Source organism: Gigantopelta aegis, chromosome 9 (genome assembly GCF_016097555.1).
Source record: "Gigantopelta aegis isolate Gae_Host chromosome 9, Gae_host_genome, whole genome shotgun sequence".
Classification (NCBI taxonomy): Eukaryota; Metazoa; Mollusca; class Gastropoda; order Neomphalida; family Peltospiridae; genus Gigantopelta; species Gigantopelta aegis.
This window is the reverse complement of record NC_054707.1, coordinates 6551904-6569030: the sequence shown is the minus strand read 5'-3', so window position 1 is coordinate 6569030 and position 17127 is coordinate 6551904. Positions and strand designations below refer to the sequence as shown.

General features: G+C 34.2%; 1 protein-coding gene across 2 annotated transcripts in view; it reads right to left on the bottom strand.

The window, feature by feature from the left end:
* Window positions 1-838: 838 nt before the first annotated feature.
* The window catches only part of LOC121382123 (pleckstrin homology domain-containing family F member 2-like), a 32090-nt gene continuing 15801 nt past the window's right edge, over window positions 839-17127 (bottom strand). For both annotated transcript variants that reach the window (XM_041511627.1, XM_041511628.1), the window contains exons 2-9: window positions 16232-16296; window positions 14245-14382; window positions 11426-11489; window positions 9956-10081; window positions 8379-8485; window positions 6660-6807; window positions 2880-2962; window positions 839-1715 (exon numbers count right to left, since the gene is read on the bottom strand). In XM_041511627.1, the coding sequence (XP_041367561.1) occupies window positions 1671-1715; window positions 2880-2962; window positions 6660-6807; window positions 8379-8485; window positions 9956-10081; window positions 11426-11489; window positions 14245-14382; window positions 16232-16296 (776 nt within the window). In that variant the 3' untranslated portion in view covers window positions 839-1670. The remainder of the gene's footprint in view (window positions 1716-2879; window positions 2963-6659; window positions 6808-8378; window positions 8486-9955; window positions 10082-11425; window positions 11490-14244; window positions 14383-16231; window positions 16297-17127) is intronic.

Sequence of the window (17127 nt, the reverse complement as noted above, 5' to 3'; positions counted from 1 at the left end):
AACGAGCTCTAGTCTACTTTTATAGGGTATTTTAATGTCCAAGACTATTGTTTAAGTCCAACATAACTTTATCTATATGTTTTACAGGCTTGCTGATTAAACTAGGGTCTGCTGCGGCTATAAACCAAGTCATTATTTCAGTGTAGGCACTGATAATTCACAGCTCAAACTTAATAAATGGAACCAACAGCAATTACCATAGCTGCTATATGAATATCCATAGGTTATAGGCTTTTCCGATGATAGTTTTTTGGCCACTGGATAATTTTTGGTTTTTAATTTTGTGTCTATTTGTTGTACAGTTCTAACCCACTGGATTATTTAATCATTTGCTACATTGCAAAGCTTCTAGATTATGGTAACTCCAGTCCCATGGCTAGTGATATTCAGTGTTGGGCTAGTAAATAACTATTATAACTAGCCCAACGGCTAATAAAAAAAAACCCTTGTCAAATGTTGCATTTAAGTCTTATTTTGTAAATACGAATATCCTGCCCCCTCTTACCACCCCCAATCTAAGAGGGTTTAACCTCTATCTCACTCTTTAGGTGACATATCTGATTATTACAATTAGTAAAATTATATTTATTTAAAGTAGGGCTAGTGGATTTTTAATCATGGCTAGTAAATGTTTTAAATCACTCATCCCATGGCTAGTGGATTTTTAATCATGGCTAGTAAATGTTTTAAATCACTCATCCCATGGCTAGTGGATTTTTAATCATGGCTAGTAAATGTTTTAAATCACTCATCCCATGGCTAGTGGATTTTTAATCATGGCTAGTAAATGTTTTAAATCACTCATCCCATGGCTAGTGGATTTTTAATCATGGCTAGTAAATGTTTTAAATCACTCATCCCATGGCTAGTGGATTTTTTTTATAAAATTCTAGAAGCCCTGGCTATTGGATGTTAAACATTTTCATCATTCTGACATATGAATGAATGAATGGTTTAACAACAGCCCAGCACAACAATGGAGATCGGCTATTGGATGTTGAACATTTTCATCATTCTGACATATGAATGAATGAATGGTTTAACAACAGCCCAGCACAACAATGGAGATTGGCTATTGGGTGTCAAACAAATGTAAGTACATCAATATGATTATCTCGAGAGGAAGCCCACTACATTTTGACATTTGCAGCAAGGGATGTTTTTATATGCACTTTCCTCACAAACCAGATTTTTCGTTATAACAGTTACTGCTTTAAAAACGTTATAGGAAGGCTGAAAAATGCCGTAGGTAACAAATTCGCCTGATAAATTAGTTTTATTATTAACATTTTCATGAGTGTACAAAAGATTTCATGGGGGGTGGGGGGGGGGGGGATGGAGAGAGAGAGGTTGATTAAAGGTAAGTTAGTAACAAACGTTTTTATAAGAAAAAAATGTCATTAAATATTCGTCATAAACTCAACATTTTATTTGGACATTTTCAGGAAGGACATACAAAAAACCCAATCAACAGCCTATACACCCATGAAAACATTAATAATTGTGAACAATTACGCAACAAAGAAGTGTACTGGAATTACTTTCATTGCCACTGATTCAGTAAGAAATACTTGAACAGTACAACAGACACCAAGTGGAGCTGTTTCAGTTGGTTTACAGCAGACGGAAGCTAAATTGTGAGGAACTAAAATTAACAAGTGTGTATAAAATCACGCGCGATTCAACTGAACATTTTCATATGACTGAAACATTGTCTGCAAAAAAGAAAACAAAAAAAGAATCAATGAATATATCTCAGGAACAAAGATTTCATGCACGATGACTTAAAAATACAGAAACTATTTTTAAAATAAATATGATCAACTTGGGTCATGAATGAATGAGTAATTTTAGCTATCAAAACCTTCAAAATAGTTAATTGTTTAGAAAATATCAGTTTACTTACGAATATTTAATATAGTAAATTCTAAATATAATTATTTTTAAGAAAAGATTAATTTGTTTGCTATAATTAAAATCTTAATGTTTAATTGACACGTTTGTATAATCAAAATGTATAAGGTACCATGCTTTAATCCAAGAATATCACAAGTTGTAAAAATAATTAAAGCATACTGGGCCTAATTTACAAAGCCTGTTTTTCTTAAACACAGGTGTTTAAGCATCGTAACTGTGTGTAGTTACACATGTAAGACATAAACAGGTGTTTAAGCATTGTACATGTGTGTAGTTACACTTGTGTAAGACATAAACAGGTGTTTAAGCATTGTAAATGTGTGTAGTTACACGCGTGTAAGACATAAACAGGTGTTTAAGCATTGTAAATGTGTGTAGTTACACACGTGTAAGACATAAACAGGTGTTTAAGCATTGTAAATGTGTGTAGTTACACGCGTGTAAGACATAAACAGGTGTTTAAGCATTGAAATGTGTGTAGTTACATGTGTGTAAGACAAACAGGTGTTTAAGCATTGTAAATGTATGTAGTTACGTGCGTACAAGACATAAACAGGTGTTTAAGCATTGTAAATGTGTGTAGTTACACGTGTGTAAGACACAAACAGGTGTTTAAGCATTGTAAATGTGTGTAGTTACACGCGTGTACAGTAAGAATAAACAGGTGTTTAAGCATTGTAAATGTGTGTAAGCATAAACAGGTGTTTAAGCATTGTGTGTAGTTACACGTGTGTAAGACATAAACAGATGTGTAAGACATAAACAGGTGTTTAAGCATTGTAAATGTATGTAGTTACACGTGTGTAAGACATAAACAGGTGTTTAAGCATTGTAAATGTGTGTAGTTACACATGTGTAAGACATAAACAGGTGTTTAAGCATTGTAAATGTGTGTAGTTACACATGTGTAAGACATAAACAGGCTTTGTAAATTCGACCCATGATTATTATCATGTTCTTACATTAGCAGGGACATCAGTGTTTGTTGTTTCGTCGTCATCAGATGAGTCACCTGAAGAGTGTTCTCCCATGCTTGAGTTAGGGTCTAGGAAAAATAATAAACATGAATTAAAACTTTTTATTTCACATGTAGGCGTACTGTCCTCTACAACACTGAACAGGGTGTGATAAATATAAAATACTAAACTAGCTTGCCTGTCATACCATTTTTATGAAACGAGCGAACAGTTTGGTATCTGACGAGCGAAAGCAAGTCAGATACCAACACTGTTCATGAGTTTCATAAAAATGGTATGACAGGCAAGCTAGTTTAGTATTTTATTTATTACAAACCAATTGTAAACAAGCCACAATGCAGTTCTAAGTAAGCAGTTGTCGGGACCTACTACACGTTATTTTTCTACGAACTGGGTCAGCAAGTAATCTACGTCACACATAAACTTAAATGACATCACAATGAGCAACGAGACGTTAGCAATGTAGTTTAGATTTTGGTGCGAAGCGTGAATTAATTGTCAGTTAATGAGGTTACTGAATTGTTGATCGGACCAGCAAATATTGAGCTGACTGAATGGGATTGACTAGATAGGGCCGTAAAAAAACAATTTGACGACAGACACTTGCTGTAACATCGTTTTTGCTTCAAACACAGTAGGCCCAAATATAACAGCCTATCTTATCGCAATTTCAATTCATGACCATATTTCGTAATGGTACTTTTAAATTACACTTAGGAGATAACCATATGGAGTTTTTAGATTTGCGGGTGTTATTGTCTATTTGATCCTGCAAATGTCATTAGCCTGAGGTAAAAAATGAAACATTTGCGGGCATCAAATAGACAATAACACCTGCAAAGCTAAAAAATCTATATGGTTATGTCCATTGTAAACTGAATCATTTTTCTACAGAACTAACTGTATATTTGGTATTTCTTGAGAAACAAAAACCTGGCTACAATCTAACTGCAGACCCTTGAATCGTCAACTTCGCCTGCTCTAATTGCTAATGTTGTTATTAGCTTTCCGGGTGTTATTTTCATTTGATCCCGGAAAAAAAATGTAATTAACCAATCACAATAAAGAACACACTCACCATCAGTTTACAACATTTCGTACAAACACGGTCAGATACGTTAATAATCTCTAAACAAAACATTTCCCACAGCAGTTTTGCACTTAATGTTGTCTAGCGTTCATAAAAAGGACTCGTCATGCAACTAGTTTATTTTATCGCAACCTGACGTCAATCGAATACTGACGTCATTCAAATTAAAAACCCTACCGTGCCAGTCTGCTCATGCCAATATTACACTAGTTAGATATTAGGTAATTGCTATGACATAAGTAATATCTTACACTGGTGTGTAATAAATATTGATATCTCACATTTAGGTGTGTTGTTCTCTTTATTACTAGACAAGGTGTAATAAATATTGAAATCTTACATGTAGATGTGTTGTTCTTGGTGTTACTGGACAGTGTAATAAATATTGATATGTTATATTTAGGTGTTGTTCTTTGCAATACTGGACAGGGTATAGTAAATATTGATAACTCAAATATAGATGTGTTATTCTCTGCAGTATAGGAAACAATATAATAAATATACAGAACTTCACATGTTATTTTCGCTTCCTATTTATTGCACACGTTTATTTTGCGCAAGAATATAAACCACAAGAGTAGTATGTTCATGCACAAAATAAACTCGTGCAATAACTAGGAAGCAAAAACAATGTATGTGAAGTTCTGTATTTATTACATGACATCAGTAACAAAGACGCTATCTCCAGTAAAAATAATAAGGCAATTCTCCATTTACAAGTTCTGGTCCAGATTGCACATTTGTGTGATACAAGATAAATGTATCACATAGTATGAAACCGTCTTTATCACTAAAATAGAAATATTGAATAGGTATGTAATAAATATTAATATCTTACAAGTAGGTGTGTTCTGTGTGTTACTAAACAAGGTGTGATAAATATTGTTATCTTATCAGTAGGTATGTTGTTCTGTATGTTACAAGACAAAGTGTAAGAAATATTGATATCTTAAATGTAGGATTGGTGGGGTTTTTTTCTGCTGTACTGGACAGGTGTAATAAATATTGATATCTTACCTGTAGGTGTGTTGTTATCTGCAATACTGGATAGGGTGTAATAAATATTGATATCTCACATATAGGTATGCTATTCTCTCCAGTACAGGGAACAATATAATAAATATTGATATCTTACGTGTAGGACTGTGTTGTTCTCTGCGGTACTGGAGAGGGTGTAATAAATAATGATATCTTACAAGTAGGTGTATGGTTCTCTACAGTACTGGACAGGTTGTGATAAATAACGATATCTTACATGTAGGTGTGTTGTTCTGCGCTTTACTAAACAAGGTGTGATAAATATTGTTATCTTACATGTAGGACTGGGTTTTTTTCTGCTGTACTGGACAGGGTGAAATAAATATTGATATCTTATCTGTAGGTGTGTTGTTATCTGCAATACTGGATAGGGTGTAATAAATATTGATATCTCACATACAGGTATGCTATTCTCTCCAGTACAGGGAACAATATAATAAATATTGATATCTTACGTGTAGGACTGTGTTGTTCTCTGCGGTACTGGAGAGGGTGTAATAAATAATGATATCTTACATGTAGGTGTATGGTTCTCTACAGTACTGGACAGGGTGTGATAAATAACGATATCTTACATGTAGGTGTAAGGTTCTCTGTGGTACTGGACAGGGTGTGATAAATAACGATATCTTACATGTAGGTGTACGGTTCTCTGCGGTACTGGACAGGGTGAGATAAATAACGATATCTAACCTGTAGGTGTAAGGTTCTCTGTGGTACTGGACAGGGTGTGATAAATAACGATATCTTACATGTAGGTGTATGGTTCTCTGTGGTACTGGACAGGGTGTGATAAATAACGATATCTTACATGTAGGTGTAAGGTTCTCTGTGGTACTGGACAGGGTGTGATAAATAACGATATCTTACATGTAGGTGTAAGGTTCTCTGTGGTACTGGACAGGGTGTGATAAATAACGATATCTTACATGTAGGTGTAAGGTTCTCTGTGGTACTGGACAGGGTGTGATAAATAACGATATCTTACATGTAGGTGTAAGGTTCTCTGTGGTACTGGACAGGGTGTGATAAATAACGATATTTTACATGTAGGTGTAAGGTTCTCTGTGGTACTGGACAGGGTGTGATAAATAATGATATTTTACATGTAGGTGTAAGGTTCTCTGCGGTACTGGACAGGGTGTGATAAATAATGATATCTTACATGTAGTTGTAAGGTTCTCTGTGGTACTGGACTGGGTGTGATAAATAATGATATCTTACATGTAGGTGTAAGGTTCTCTGTGGTACTGGACAGGGTGTGATAAATAATGATATCTTACATGTAGGTGTAAGGTTCTCTGCGGTACTGGACAGGGTGTGATAAATAATGATATCTTACATGTAGTTGTAAGGTTCTCTGTGGTACTGGACTGGGTGTGATAAATAATGATATCTTACATGTAGGTGTAAGGTTCTCTGTGGTACTGGACAGGGTGTGATAAATAATGATATCTTACATGTAGGTGTAAGGTTCTCTGTGGTACTGGACTGGGTGTGATAAATAATGATATCTTACATGTAGTTGTAAGGTTCTCTGTGGTACTGGACAGGGTGTGATAAATAACGATATCTTACATGTAGGTGTAAGGTTCTCTGTGGTACTGGACAGGGTGTGATAAATAATGATATCTTACATGTAGGTGTAAGGTTCTCTGTAGTACTGGACAGGGTGTGATAACATGTCAAACAGACTCGCAGTGGTTTGTCCGATTGTTCAGGAAATTGCCATTTCTGATTGGAGCACGGGTGGCACACCACTTTCCCACAATTTCTGCAGTGATGCTGTAATCAAAGAAACAAATAATACTAGCACATAAGTCGAAATATTGTCTGGACTCTGCCGTAACTAAACAACAATTCTTGTAATAATTACCATAAACCTAAGATAGTATAATTACTATAAACCTAAAGACAGTATATAGAGGATACTCCCAGAGTGTCTTGTGACACCATAATTTATCAGCACATGTTAATAAAAGTATGAAATCTGAGACGTGCCAAAGATTTTTTTATACTTTTATCAAAAAGTGTTGATAAATTATGATATCACAAGACACGGGGAGGGTATTCTTTTTATCAGCCATTATCATTCTTTTCATTTGCGACAATTGTAAACAATATTAGTAATGTGGGTTGAATGTCACTATATTTGGCAGCGGTAGACTCATTAACTAGCAGAACGATAGTGACGTGACATCACTAATGATAGGTTTAGTGTTGAAACAGTGATGTAACAAAAAGAAGCGATATCTCCTAGGAGAATATCACAGGAGACATCACAAATTATAGTGCCAGCAATATCTCCTACAAAAGCCTTTATTTATCATAATCCTAAGACTATATATTTACCATAACCCGAAGACAGTATAATTACCAAAAACCTAAGACAGTATAATAACCACAAAACAAAGACAGTATAAATCTCACTGGTGGTAAAATATTGTGTTACATTTGTGTTTAATTATCTGCAGGAGGTATGACCTTTTAAATGAACTTTGAGCAAACTTGCAATTTCGTGTTATTTATAAGGTGACGAAGTTGGGGGTGGGCTTATTTACGAATGAGGGCCTAATTTCTTAAATGCTATCAAAACGGAGGGGGGCTTATTCAAAAACATGGGTTAATTTCCAGTCAAATACAGTACCATAAACCTAAGACAGTATAATAACCACAAAACTAAGACAGTATAATTACCATAAACCTAAGAAGCATAATTACCATAAACCTAAAACAGTATAATTACCATAAACCTAAGACAGTATAATTACCAAAAACCTAAGACAGTATAATTACCATAAACCTAAGACAGTTTAATTACCATAAACCTAAGACAGTTTAATTACCAAAAACCTAAGACAACCTAAGACAGTATAATTACCATAAACCTAAGACAGTATAATTACCATAAACCTAAACATGTAATATTACTATACTTAAAACTATGAACTTAGTATTTAATTAGTCACAAAAATCTACTAAGAGTTATTGTTTAGTTAAGTAATCTACTAATAAAGTTTTAGTGCCTCAAAAATATTAGTTAAGTAATCTACTAACAGCTGTTAATATCAACTCTTAGTGACTCATAAATATTTATTAAGTAATCTATTAGGAGATGTCAGTATTAAGTCTTAGTGGCTTATAAACATTAGGTAAGTAATCTATTATGAGATGTTAGTATCAAGTCTTAGTGACTCAAATATTAGTTAAGTAATCTACTAACAGCTGTTAGTATCACATTTCATGACTTATAAATATTAGTAAAGTAATCTACTAACGGCTGTTAGTAGCAAGTCTTAGTGACATGTAAATGTTAATCAAGTAATAGATCTACTAATTAGATATAAGTGACTTACTCTTCTGTTGATAATTGAGAACTCGTACTTGTTGCAGTGCATACAAACAGCTGCTGATGAATCTGGTAACCACACTGGCGCCTCTTTACCTGTCTGATCAACTGCACCTACAACACAGCATATACTAGTGTTAGTGTTTTACCTGACGACACAACCAACCAGACACAGCACATGTTATCATCGGTGCTTAAACTAATGAAACAACTAACAACACAGCATGTTACCATCAGTGTTTCAACTAATGAAACACTTTACAACACAGTAAATGTTATCATCTGTGTTTCAACTAATGAAACAACTTACAACACAGAACATGTTATCATCAGTGTTTCACCTAATGAAAGAACTTACAACACAGCACTTAATCATCAGTGTTTCATCTAATGAAACAACTTACAACACAGCACACGTTATCATCAGTGTTTCAACTAATGAAACAACTTACAACACAGCACACGTTATCATCAGTGTGTCAATTAATGAAACAACTTACAACACAGCACATGTTATGATCAGTGTTTCACCTCATGAAACAACTTACAACACAGCACATGTTATGATCAGTGTTTCACCTAATGAAACGACTTACAACACAGCACATGTTATGATCAGTGTTTCACCTCATGAAACAACTTACAACACAGCACATGTTATCATCAGTGTTTCACCTAATGAAACAACTTACAACACAGCACATGTTATCATCAGTGTTTCACCTCATGAAACAACTTACAACACAGCACACGTTATCATCAGTGTTTCAACTAATGAAACAACTTACAACACAGCACACGTTATCATCAGTGTTTCACCTAATGAAACAACTTACAACGCAGCACATGCTATCATCAGTGTTTCAACTAATGAAACAACTTACAACTTACAACACAGCACATGCTATCATCAGTGTTTCAACTAATGAAACAACTTACAACACAGCACGTTATCATCAGTGTTTCACCTCATGAAACAACTTACAACACAGCACACGTTATCATCAGTGTTTCACCTCATGAAACAACTTACAACACAGCACATGTTATCATCAGTGTTTCAACTAATGAAACAACTTACAACACAGCACATGCTATCATCAGTGTTTCAACTAATGACACAACTTACAACACAGCACGTTATCATCAGTGTTTCAACTAATGAAACAACTTACAACACAGCACATGCTATCATCAGTGTTTCAACTAATGAAACAACTTACAACACAGCACGTTATCATCAGTGTTTCACCTAATGACACAACTTTGCATGATGTTGGGCAATATATCTCACCTGCAGTAGTGAAAAGGTTAAATTAACCACATTTCCACGTTTAAAGAAATACTCTATAAATGTGAAAACTGACGTAATCAGACTTTGTTCCTATGTGAGCCCTGTATCCAATGGAGAACACAAGACACTGCACTATATACTGAAATTAATTTGTTTTTAAATTGCTTGAGCAGGGAAGTATTTCGACCTCCAAAAATATGCTTCAGCAGGGAGGTGTTTCGAGCCCTGAAAACACCCTCCCTGCACACATGCCTGATTATTTAACAGCGAGGGAGGACACTTAAACTTACCATTCATCAGAAGATCATTGACGCATTTCTTTATGTGTGCCATCCATTCCTTTTTCTCCGTCACTGTGGCCGCGTGAACAATAAATGACTTGTGAGGGCTGATTATTTTCCAACCGTTCTTGTTAGCTGATGAAGGAATAAACTAATTAAATACTCACTACAAATGGAACTTTAAAAAATTCACATTGCATCACTAAAGAACAATATAAAATTCTACTGAACTACTAGAATAGCAGAAAGGATATTAAATGATTATAAGTAAATACATATTTTAATTAATCTTTTGAAAGAACGTGCATGATAAAATTCACAACTATAATACAAAAATGTAAATAATTTTGGTTTCGTTTGACATAAGAAGAAAGTAAAAATGTTTCAGAACCCCCCCCCCCAACTATTTTTGTGTCCAGTTTAAAAAAACAATCAGCTCAAAAATAAATAACATGTAGTAAATTTTATAGTATGAAAAAAGGTGTTCCTTGTGGGAAGGACTATAGTCCAGATTTAAAAACTTATATTATGAGCTTAGCATGGGGTGGGCTTATTCCCAGACAAGGGGTCAGTTTTGTCAAAAATATAAATAAATAAAAATAATAATATAAAAACGAACCAAGAAGAAAACAAAAAACATTCAGTACCACATCTATTAATAAGTTTTCCATTTGTTATTAATTAAAAAAAGAAACATTATTTTGTTTATTACTAGTATTTAATTATGAAAAACATGCATAAAATTAACAATTTTACTTCCTATGTAGTATGTTACAATTACTTACCACTGCTGTTTATTTACATCCAAAATTTAATGCTGTGAAAACTTATAACAGCGATTAACAACATACTGGAATTAGTGGTACTGGTATGTATATTTAATTTGTCCACAAAGGTAGTTTATTGAATCATCAATATAGTCTTCATATCCCACCTGTTATTGACATGGGGGTACATACTGGAATTATGTACCTTAGTACAGTAATTAGTGCTAGCTCTGAGTCAGAGGGTTTTTTTGCCAAATTATCCATTAAACTTTAAAAATTGCAAAAACCCATTTATTTTTTTACAAAATAACAATTATTACCTGAAATTATTTCACCAATTTCAATAAAATTCATCAACTATCTTTAACCTTTGTAACTGGCTAATTTGATGAATGGCAGAAGTAGCATAACCCAGAGTGCAAGTTAGTGAGAAAATCACCTTTGAACAGCTTCTCGTGTTTACACAGGGGCGGATTATGGGGGGGGTTTCCCCAGTTGCACGAACACCCCCCACCCCACCCCGGCTAAAAAAAAAAAAACCACCATGTAGATCTAAATTGATGTCCATGTAAAAAATTTAATTTCAAATTATAAACATTTACATATTGTTTCGGAAACCCCCCTTACCTAAAGCATAATCCACCCCTGTTACATGGTCATGAGAAAGCACTAACACTGAGACTGTTAATGAACGTAATAATATCGTTCTTACTTCCAGTATCAGGTACGTCTTCTAACTTGACGTCCAGCAGTGGAATCACCCGCTGCTTGTTGTACTGGAAACAACAACACAGAGGAATATGGAGAACATTAACAACAAAGAGGAATATAGAGAACATTAAAAACACAGAGGAATATGGAGAACATTAACAACACAGGAATATGAAAAACATTAACAACACAGAGGAATATGGAGAACATTAACAACACAGAGGAATATGGAGAACATTAACAACACAGAGGAATATGGAGAACATTAACAACAGAGGAATATGAAAAACATTAACAACACAGAGGAATATGGAGAACATTAACAGAGGAATATGGAGAACATTAACAACACAGAGGAATATGGAAAACATTAACAACACAGAGGAATATGGAGAACATTAACAACACAGAGGAATATGGAGAACATTAACAACACAGAGGAATATGGCGAACATTAACAACACAGAGGAATATGGAGAACATTAACAACACAGAGGAATATGGAGAACATTAACAACAGAGGAATATGAAAAACATTAACAACACAGAGGAATATGGAGAACATTAACAGAGGAATATGGAGAACATTAACAACACAGAGGAATATGGAAAACATTAACAACACAGAGGAATATGGAGAACATTAACAACACAGAGGAATATGGAGAACATTAACAACAAGGAAGGAAATATTTTATTTAACAATGCACTCAACACATTTTATTTACGGTTATATGGCGTTGGACATATAGTCGCCACTTCATGGACTACTCTTTTCGATTAGCAGCAAGGGATAGCACATACCACAACCTTTGATATACCGGTCGTGGTGCACTGGCTGCAGCGAGAAATAGCCTAATAGGCCCACTGACAGGGATCGATCCCAAACCGACTGCGCATCAAACGAGCGCTTTACCACTGGGCTAGGTCTCCCCCCCTCCATTAAGAACAAAGTCAATCACAGTTAGGCCCAAAACACATCGACACTGGGTCTGAGGAGTATGGTACCAGTCGAAAATAAAATGCACTGAATCATGTGTGTGACAAAACACACCGCGTCTGTGCTGGCTACAGGCGACAAAGAACATGAGCTATATTTTCACATAACAAAAGCAAAAATATAATTATTATATTAAAAAGTAGGATTCTCATAATTATTGTTGTTTATAGATTAAGAAGAAAATCTATCTGAAAATTTGAAAGCAGTTAATATATATTGAAAACATGTAACAGTTACAGACCCAGATGACATCTTTGCCACACTCGTCAGACCCAGATTCAGTGTATTTTGGGCCTTAGGAAGAGATGTGATTTAACAGCTACATACTGCATGACCCGCTTTCCATTAATACAATTTATCATGCATGTTTCCGGGTGCCGAAATAAGCATTTTCATATCTGCATTTTCGTAAACGGATTACTATTCAATATTTGACGTTGTCGATGTGTACTTTAACTGAAAGTAAAACTGCACATAATGATGTCATAATGCTGAAAACCTCGCAAGCACAAAAACTGATCATCAAATCATTTTGTTCCAATGCGCAAACGGAACCGTGTATGTGAAAACGTACTGTGTAAATGTATTGCATCAATAAACTCTAGCATGAAAGAATGTTAATGGACAGCAGGCCTAAACCAGAAGAAATTGTGAAATGTTCTTACAAATAAGCACTTTAGTACAGGTTTGTGATATACATTTTGTGCCCAACAATTTTTCTTATCTCCTAAACTTGATCTGCCACATACTTGATAAAGCTTATCTCCTAAACTTGATCTGCCACATACTTGATAAAGCTTATCTCCTAAACTTGATCTGCCACATACTTGATAAAGCTTATCTCCTAAACTTGATCTGCCACATACTTGATAAAGCTTTACACAAAATGTCAGCTCAATATCTTCAGGCATTGCAAAAAAACAAAAAAACAAAAAGTCTGCAAAAACTATTTTTCATATTGCCTAAGTTCAAGGGCCATAACTCTGTGAAAAATGCGTAAATTACCATGAAAATCGAACTTGATCTGTAATAGAACATGATAAAGCTATGCACAATTTCAGCTCAATATATTGATGCATTGCAAAAAAAGTCAGGAAAACTAATTTTCATTTATCCTAAGTTCAAGGGCCATAACTCTGTCAAAAACAATTAACATGCAATGAAAGTCAAACTTGTTCTGTAACAGTACATGATAAAGCTGTACACAAACTTTCAGCTTAATATCTCAAGGCACCTAAAAATATATTGGTGAAACTATATATGTGACAGATACACGGACAGACAGACAGACATGACAGAGATGAAACCTGTGGTTTATATCTTACCCAGGTTTTTTTATTTATTTCCATACACTATTGTATCATTGAAGAGAAAGAATATTTGAGTTTTATATCTTACCCGTTTCTTATGTATAACTATATTTCCATACACTATTATATCATTGAAGAGGAAGAATATTCGAGGTTAATATCTTACCTGTTTCTTATGTATAACTATATTTCCATACACTATTACTTATGTATAACTATATTTCCATACACTATTATATCATTGAAGAGGAAGAATATTTGAGCTTTATATCTTACCCGTTTCTTATGTATAACTATATTTCCATACACTATTATATCATTGAAGAGGAAGAATATTCGAGGTTAATATCTTACCCGTTTCTTATGTATAACTATATTTCCATACACTATTATATCATTGAAGAGGAAGAATATTTGAGCTTTATATCTTACCCGTTTCTTATGTATAACTATATTTCCATACACTATTATATCATTGAAGAGGAAGAATATTTGAGCTTTATATCTTACCCGTTTCTTATGTATAACTATATTTCCATACACTATTATATCATTGAAGAGAAAGAAAATTCTAGGTTTCGTCTTTTTGCGGCACAGTTTAGTGAGAACACCTTCTCCAACCAACACCCGACCATCCCTGCTCAAAGTCTGCAAAAGAAAAACAACCTTTAGTCATATACAGTAGAATGTTGTTAGATTTAACTTGGAAGGGTCTAATACACCGCAACACTTGAACCAAAAATGAAGACACAAGTTTTGTGTTCCGTAAACCTGTATATTAACTGCTGATGGGTCAAACACGTCCAGGGTCGACTATAAGCCTTCGCTGGAACTAAATTATTGGTCCTGTCAGTGTTATTAGCTATATTTCCCTCGAACTGGTGATCAATCAAATATCAAATGGGAAACCACTAACAACTGCTGCACTTGTGCAGTTGGTTATTACAACCTTATGATTATTTATTTAGGCGAATGAACTGTAGAATGAACAGGGGAATTGTAACAATAACCATGCAATCCTTTCTTTAGCACACTTGTCATGTTGTTTGTTAAGCAGCTGTCGGTCATGATCTTTGAAGTATAGCTAGTGTTACTGTAACTGTTAGATGAACCGTGATGCTAATCAAACAATTAGAGCACACTTTGGACTCGGAAAAAAGCTTTATTTTGAACACATCTTCAATACCAGTTTTCAATGAACCAACATGGGTGACTTAATCAACTATAATCACTTCAGCAACTATTAAGAATTTGTCATTTATTTATTTTATTTTATTGCACTTACCTACATAGCTAGTATCTATTTCAAGTTTCGATGTTGACCGAATGGTTAATTCAAACTACCTGATGGGTCAAACACTTTCTCAAGCACTGACAGGGTTCGAGCCAAAGGGATTCCACTGTATTGAACTTAAGGCAAATGCACCACCCAATTTTAGGTACATGTAAATGATGTATTGCTACCGTTTGTGTGAGCTTGGTATAAAACGCACAATAACTCTAAGCCAAGAATACTATTTCTGAGGTTTTTTATTGCCTACCAGGACATACCCAGTTATACAAAATCAGTTGAATGTATTATTTCTCTCTTCTCATATCCCTTTTGTAATTACAAAGGTGACTGGTGCGTCAACACTGGAGGTCAGTGCACATTAAACAATAACGTGATTTGTATTACCCATAATTTGGCAGCATTTTAAAAAAAAATTAATAATAAAAATATATATATATATAATAAATGATATTTTGCAAATTAGATGTAAACTGACATGTAAGTATACGTACTAGTAAAGTACAAACTGGTCTTTACAATTTTTTTTTGTCATGTTCCAAAATTGACAAATATATTCAATCATGAAATACAATTTCAATGGCAATTTTAGATTGAAAGTTGTCCAACATTGTGAAAACAGAAATGTTAAATGCACTAGTTTATTATATTGTAAGGATATGCAGAATGTCTCATTTCCATAACAAAAACACCCCAAAATAACGATGTGTCATATATCCGTATGTCATTTGAATATCAAGTAATGGCTCACTGCCACTGGAAGTAAAATCAAGTATAGAAACGTTTACAAAAAAGTCATTGTTATTAAGCTTGAGATTATATAATAAAGAGATAATTACACATCATAAAATTCTTTTGTTATATAAAAATAATGTATTGTCAATTTGTACCCACAAGAGGCTTGTATAATACAATTTTTATTCCTAATGTATGATATTGATAATACCGAAAAATTCTGGTAATAATCTATATATATATACACACACAGAGACAAATAAGCAATGTTTTACAACTTATTATCATTTCACTTTTTGAGGTGATACCACAAGAAATATGATAGGAAATTTAAACATACGTGGTATGATACCACACACATCACGGTTACTTGTTAATTTTGCATTATTAATAAAACAATACATCTGCAATTACAACAGTAAATTTGTTACCCATGTCAGCACTGCATCGTTATTATGAGTTTAAACATACCACACCACCCGAGCCGAAACACTGCTCCACACAAGCAATCCGCCGCCCATTGGCTTCAGAGTTCACTGAAAAATACAAAAATGTACAGCTGATTGAGAATCAGTGGCTCAGTTTGTTTTGTATATTTGCTTTCAACCACAATGCTTTTCATTATCACTATTTTGTCTGCATTCCTTTCTCAAGTTAAATTCCGTAATATTTTTTCCAAAGCTAGCAACTTCTTGGACTTTTCAACTTCTTTTGCTGTCCACCTCCACATTCCAGTTCTTGTCTTTCTAACCTTAATGTATGGGTCTCTTGTGACCTTTTAATTAATATTTTGACTTTTCATCTGAGCTTATATTCATTTTTTAATCACACCACTATTGCAGTCAATCTGCAGCATGTAGGTGACCGAGTTCCATTGAAAATAGTGCCCCTTTTATTTATTTCATTTTCTTCGAATCAGAACTGATTTTACTGTTCGGTTATGCAATGTTGAAGAAGGGGAGGAATTGTCATTATTAAGGCATAAAAACAGGGTTGAATTCTGCATCTAGAACAGAATACCATATCATGTACATGTTGGGTGTTGCCTGTATACTGAGGTTTCATTTCACACCTCTCGTGGTAAAGAGTGGTAATATTTTAAACTCTAGCTTCCACACTCTTTTTTTTTTTAATTTAATTTTTTTTTTTTTAATTACATGGGTTATTCTCTTCTTCCAAGGTAGGAAGTTAAACACTGCTTTTCTGGTTTGTTTAATTGCTACACAAGACTAATGTTTTATGCTTGGTTACGTAAAAACCTATTATATTCACCGAGATAAGATAACCTTACGGTTCAATCAGGGCACATATCTCAACTACTGTACGTCTGTCTAGGATTGTGGTTAAAGGTCACCAGTTAGGCTTAA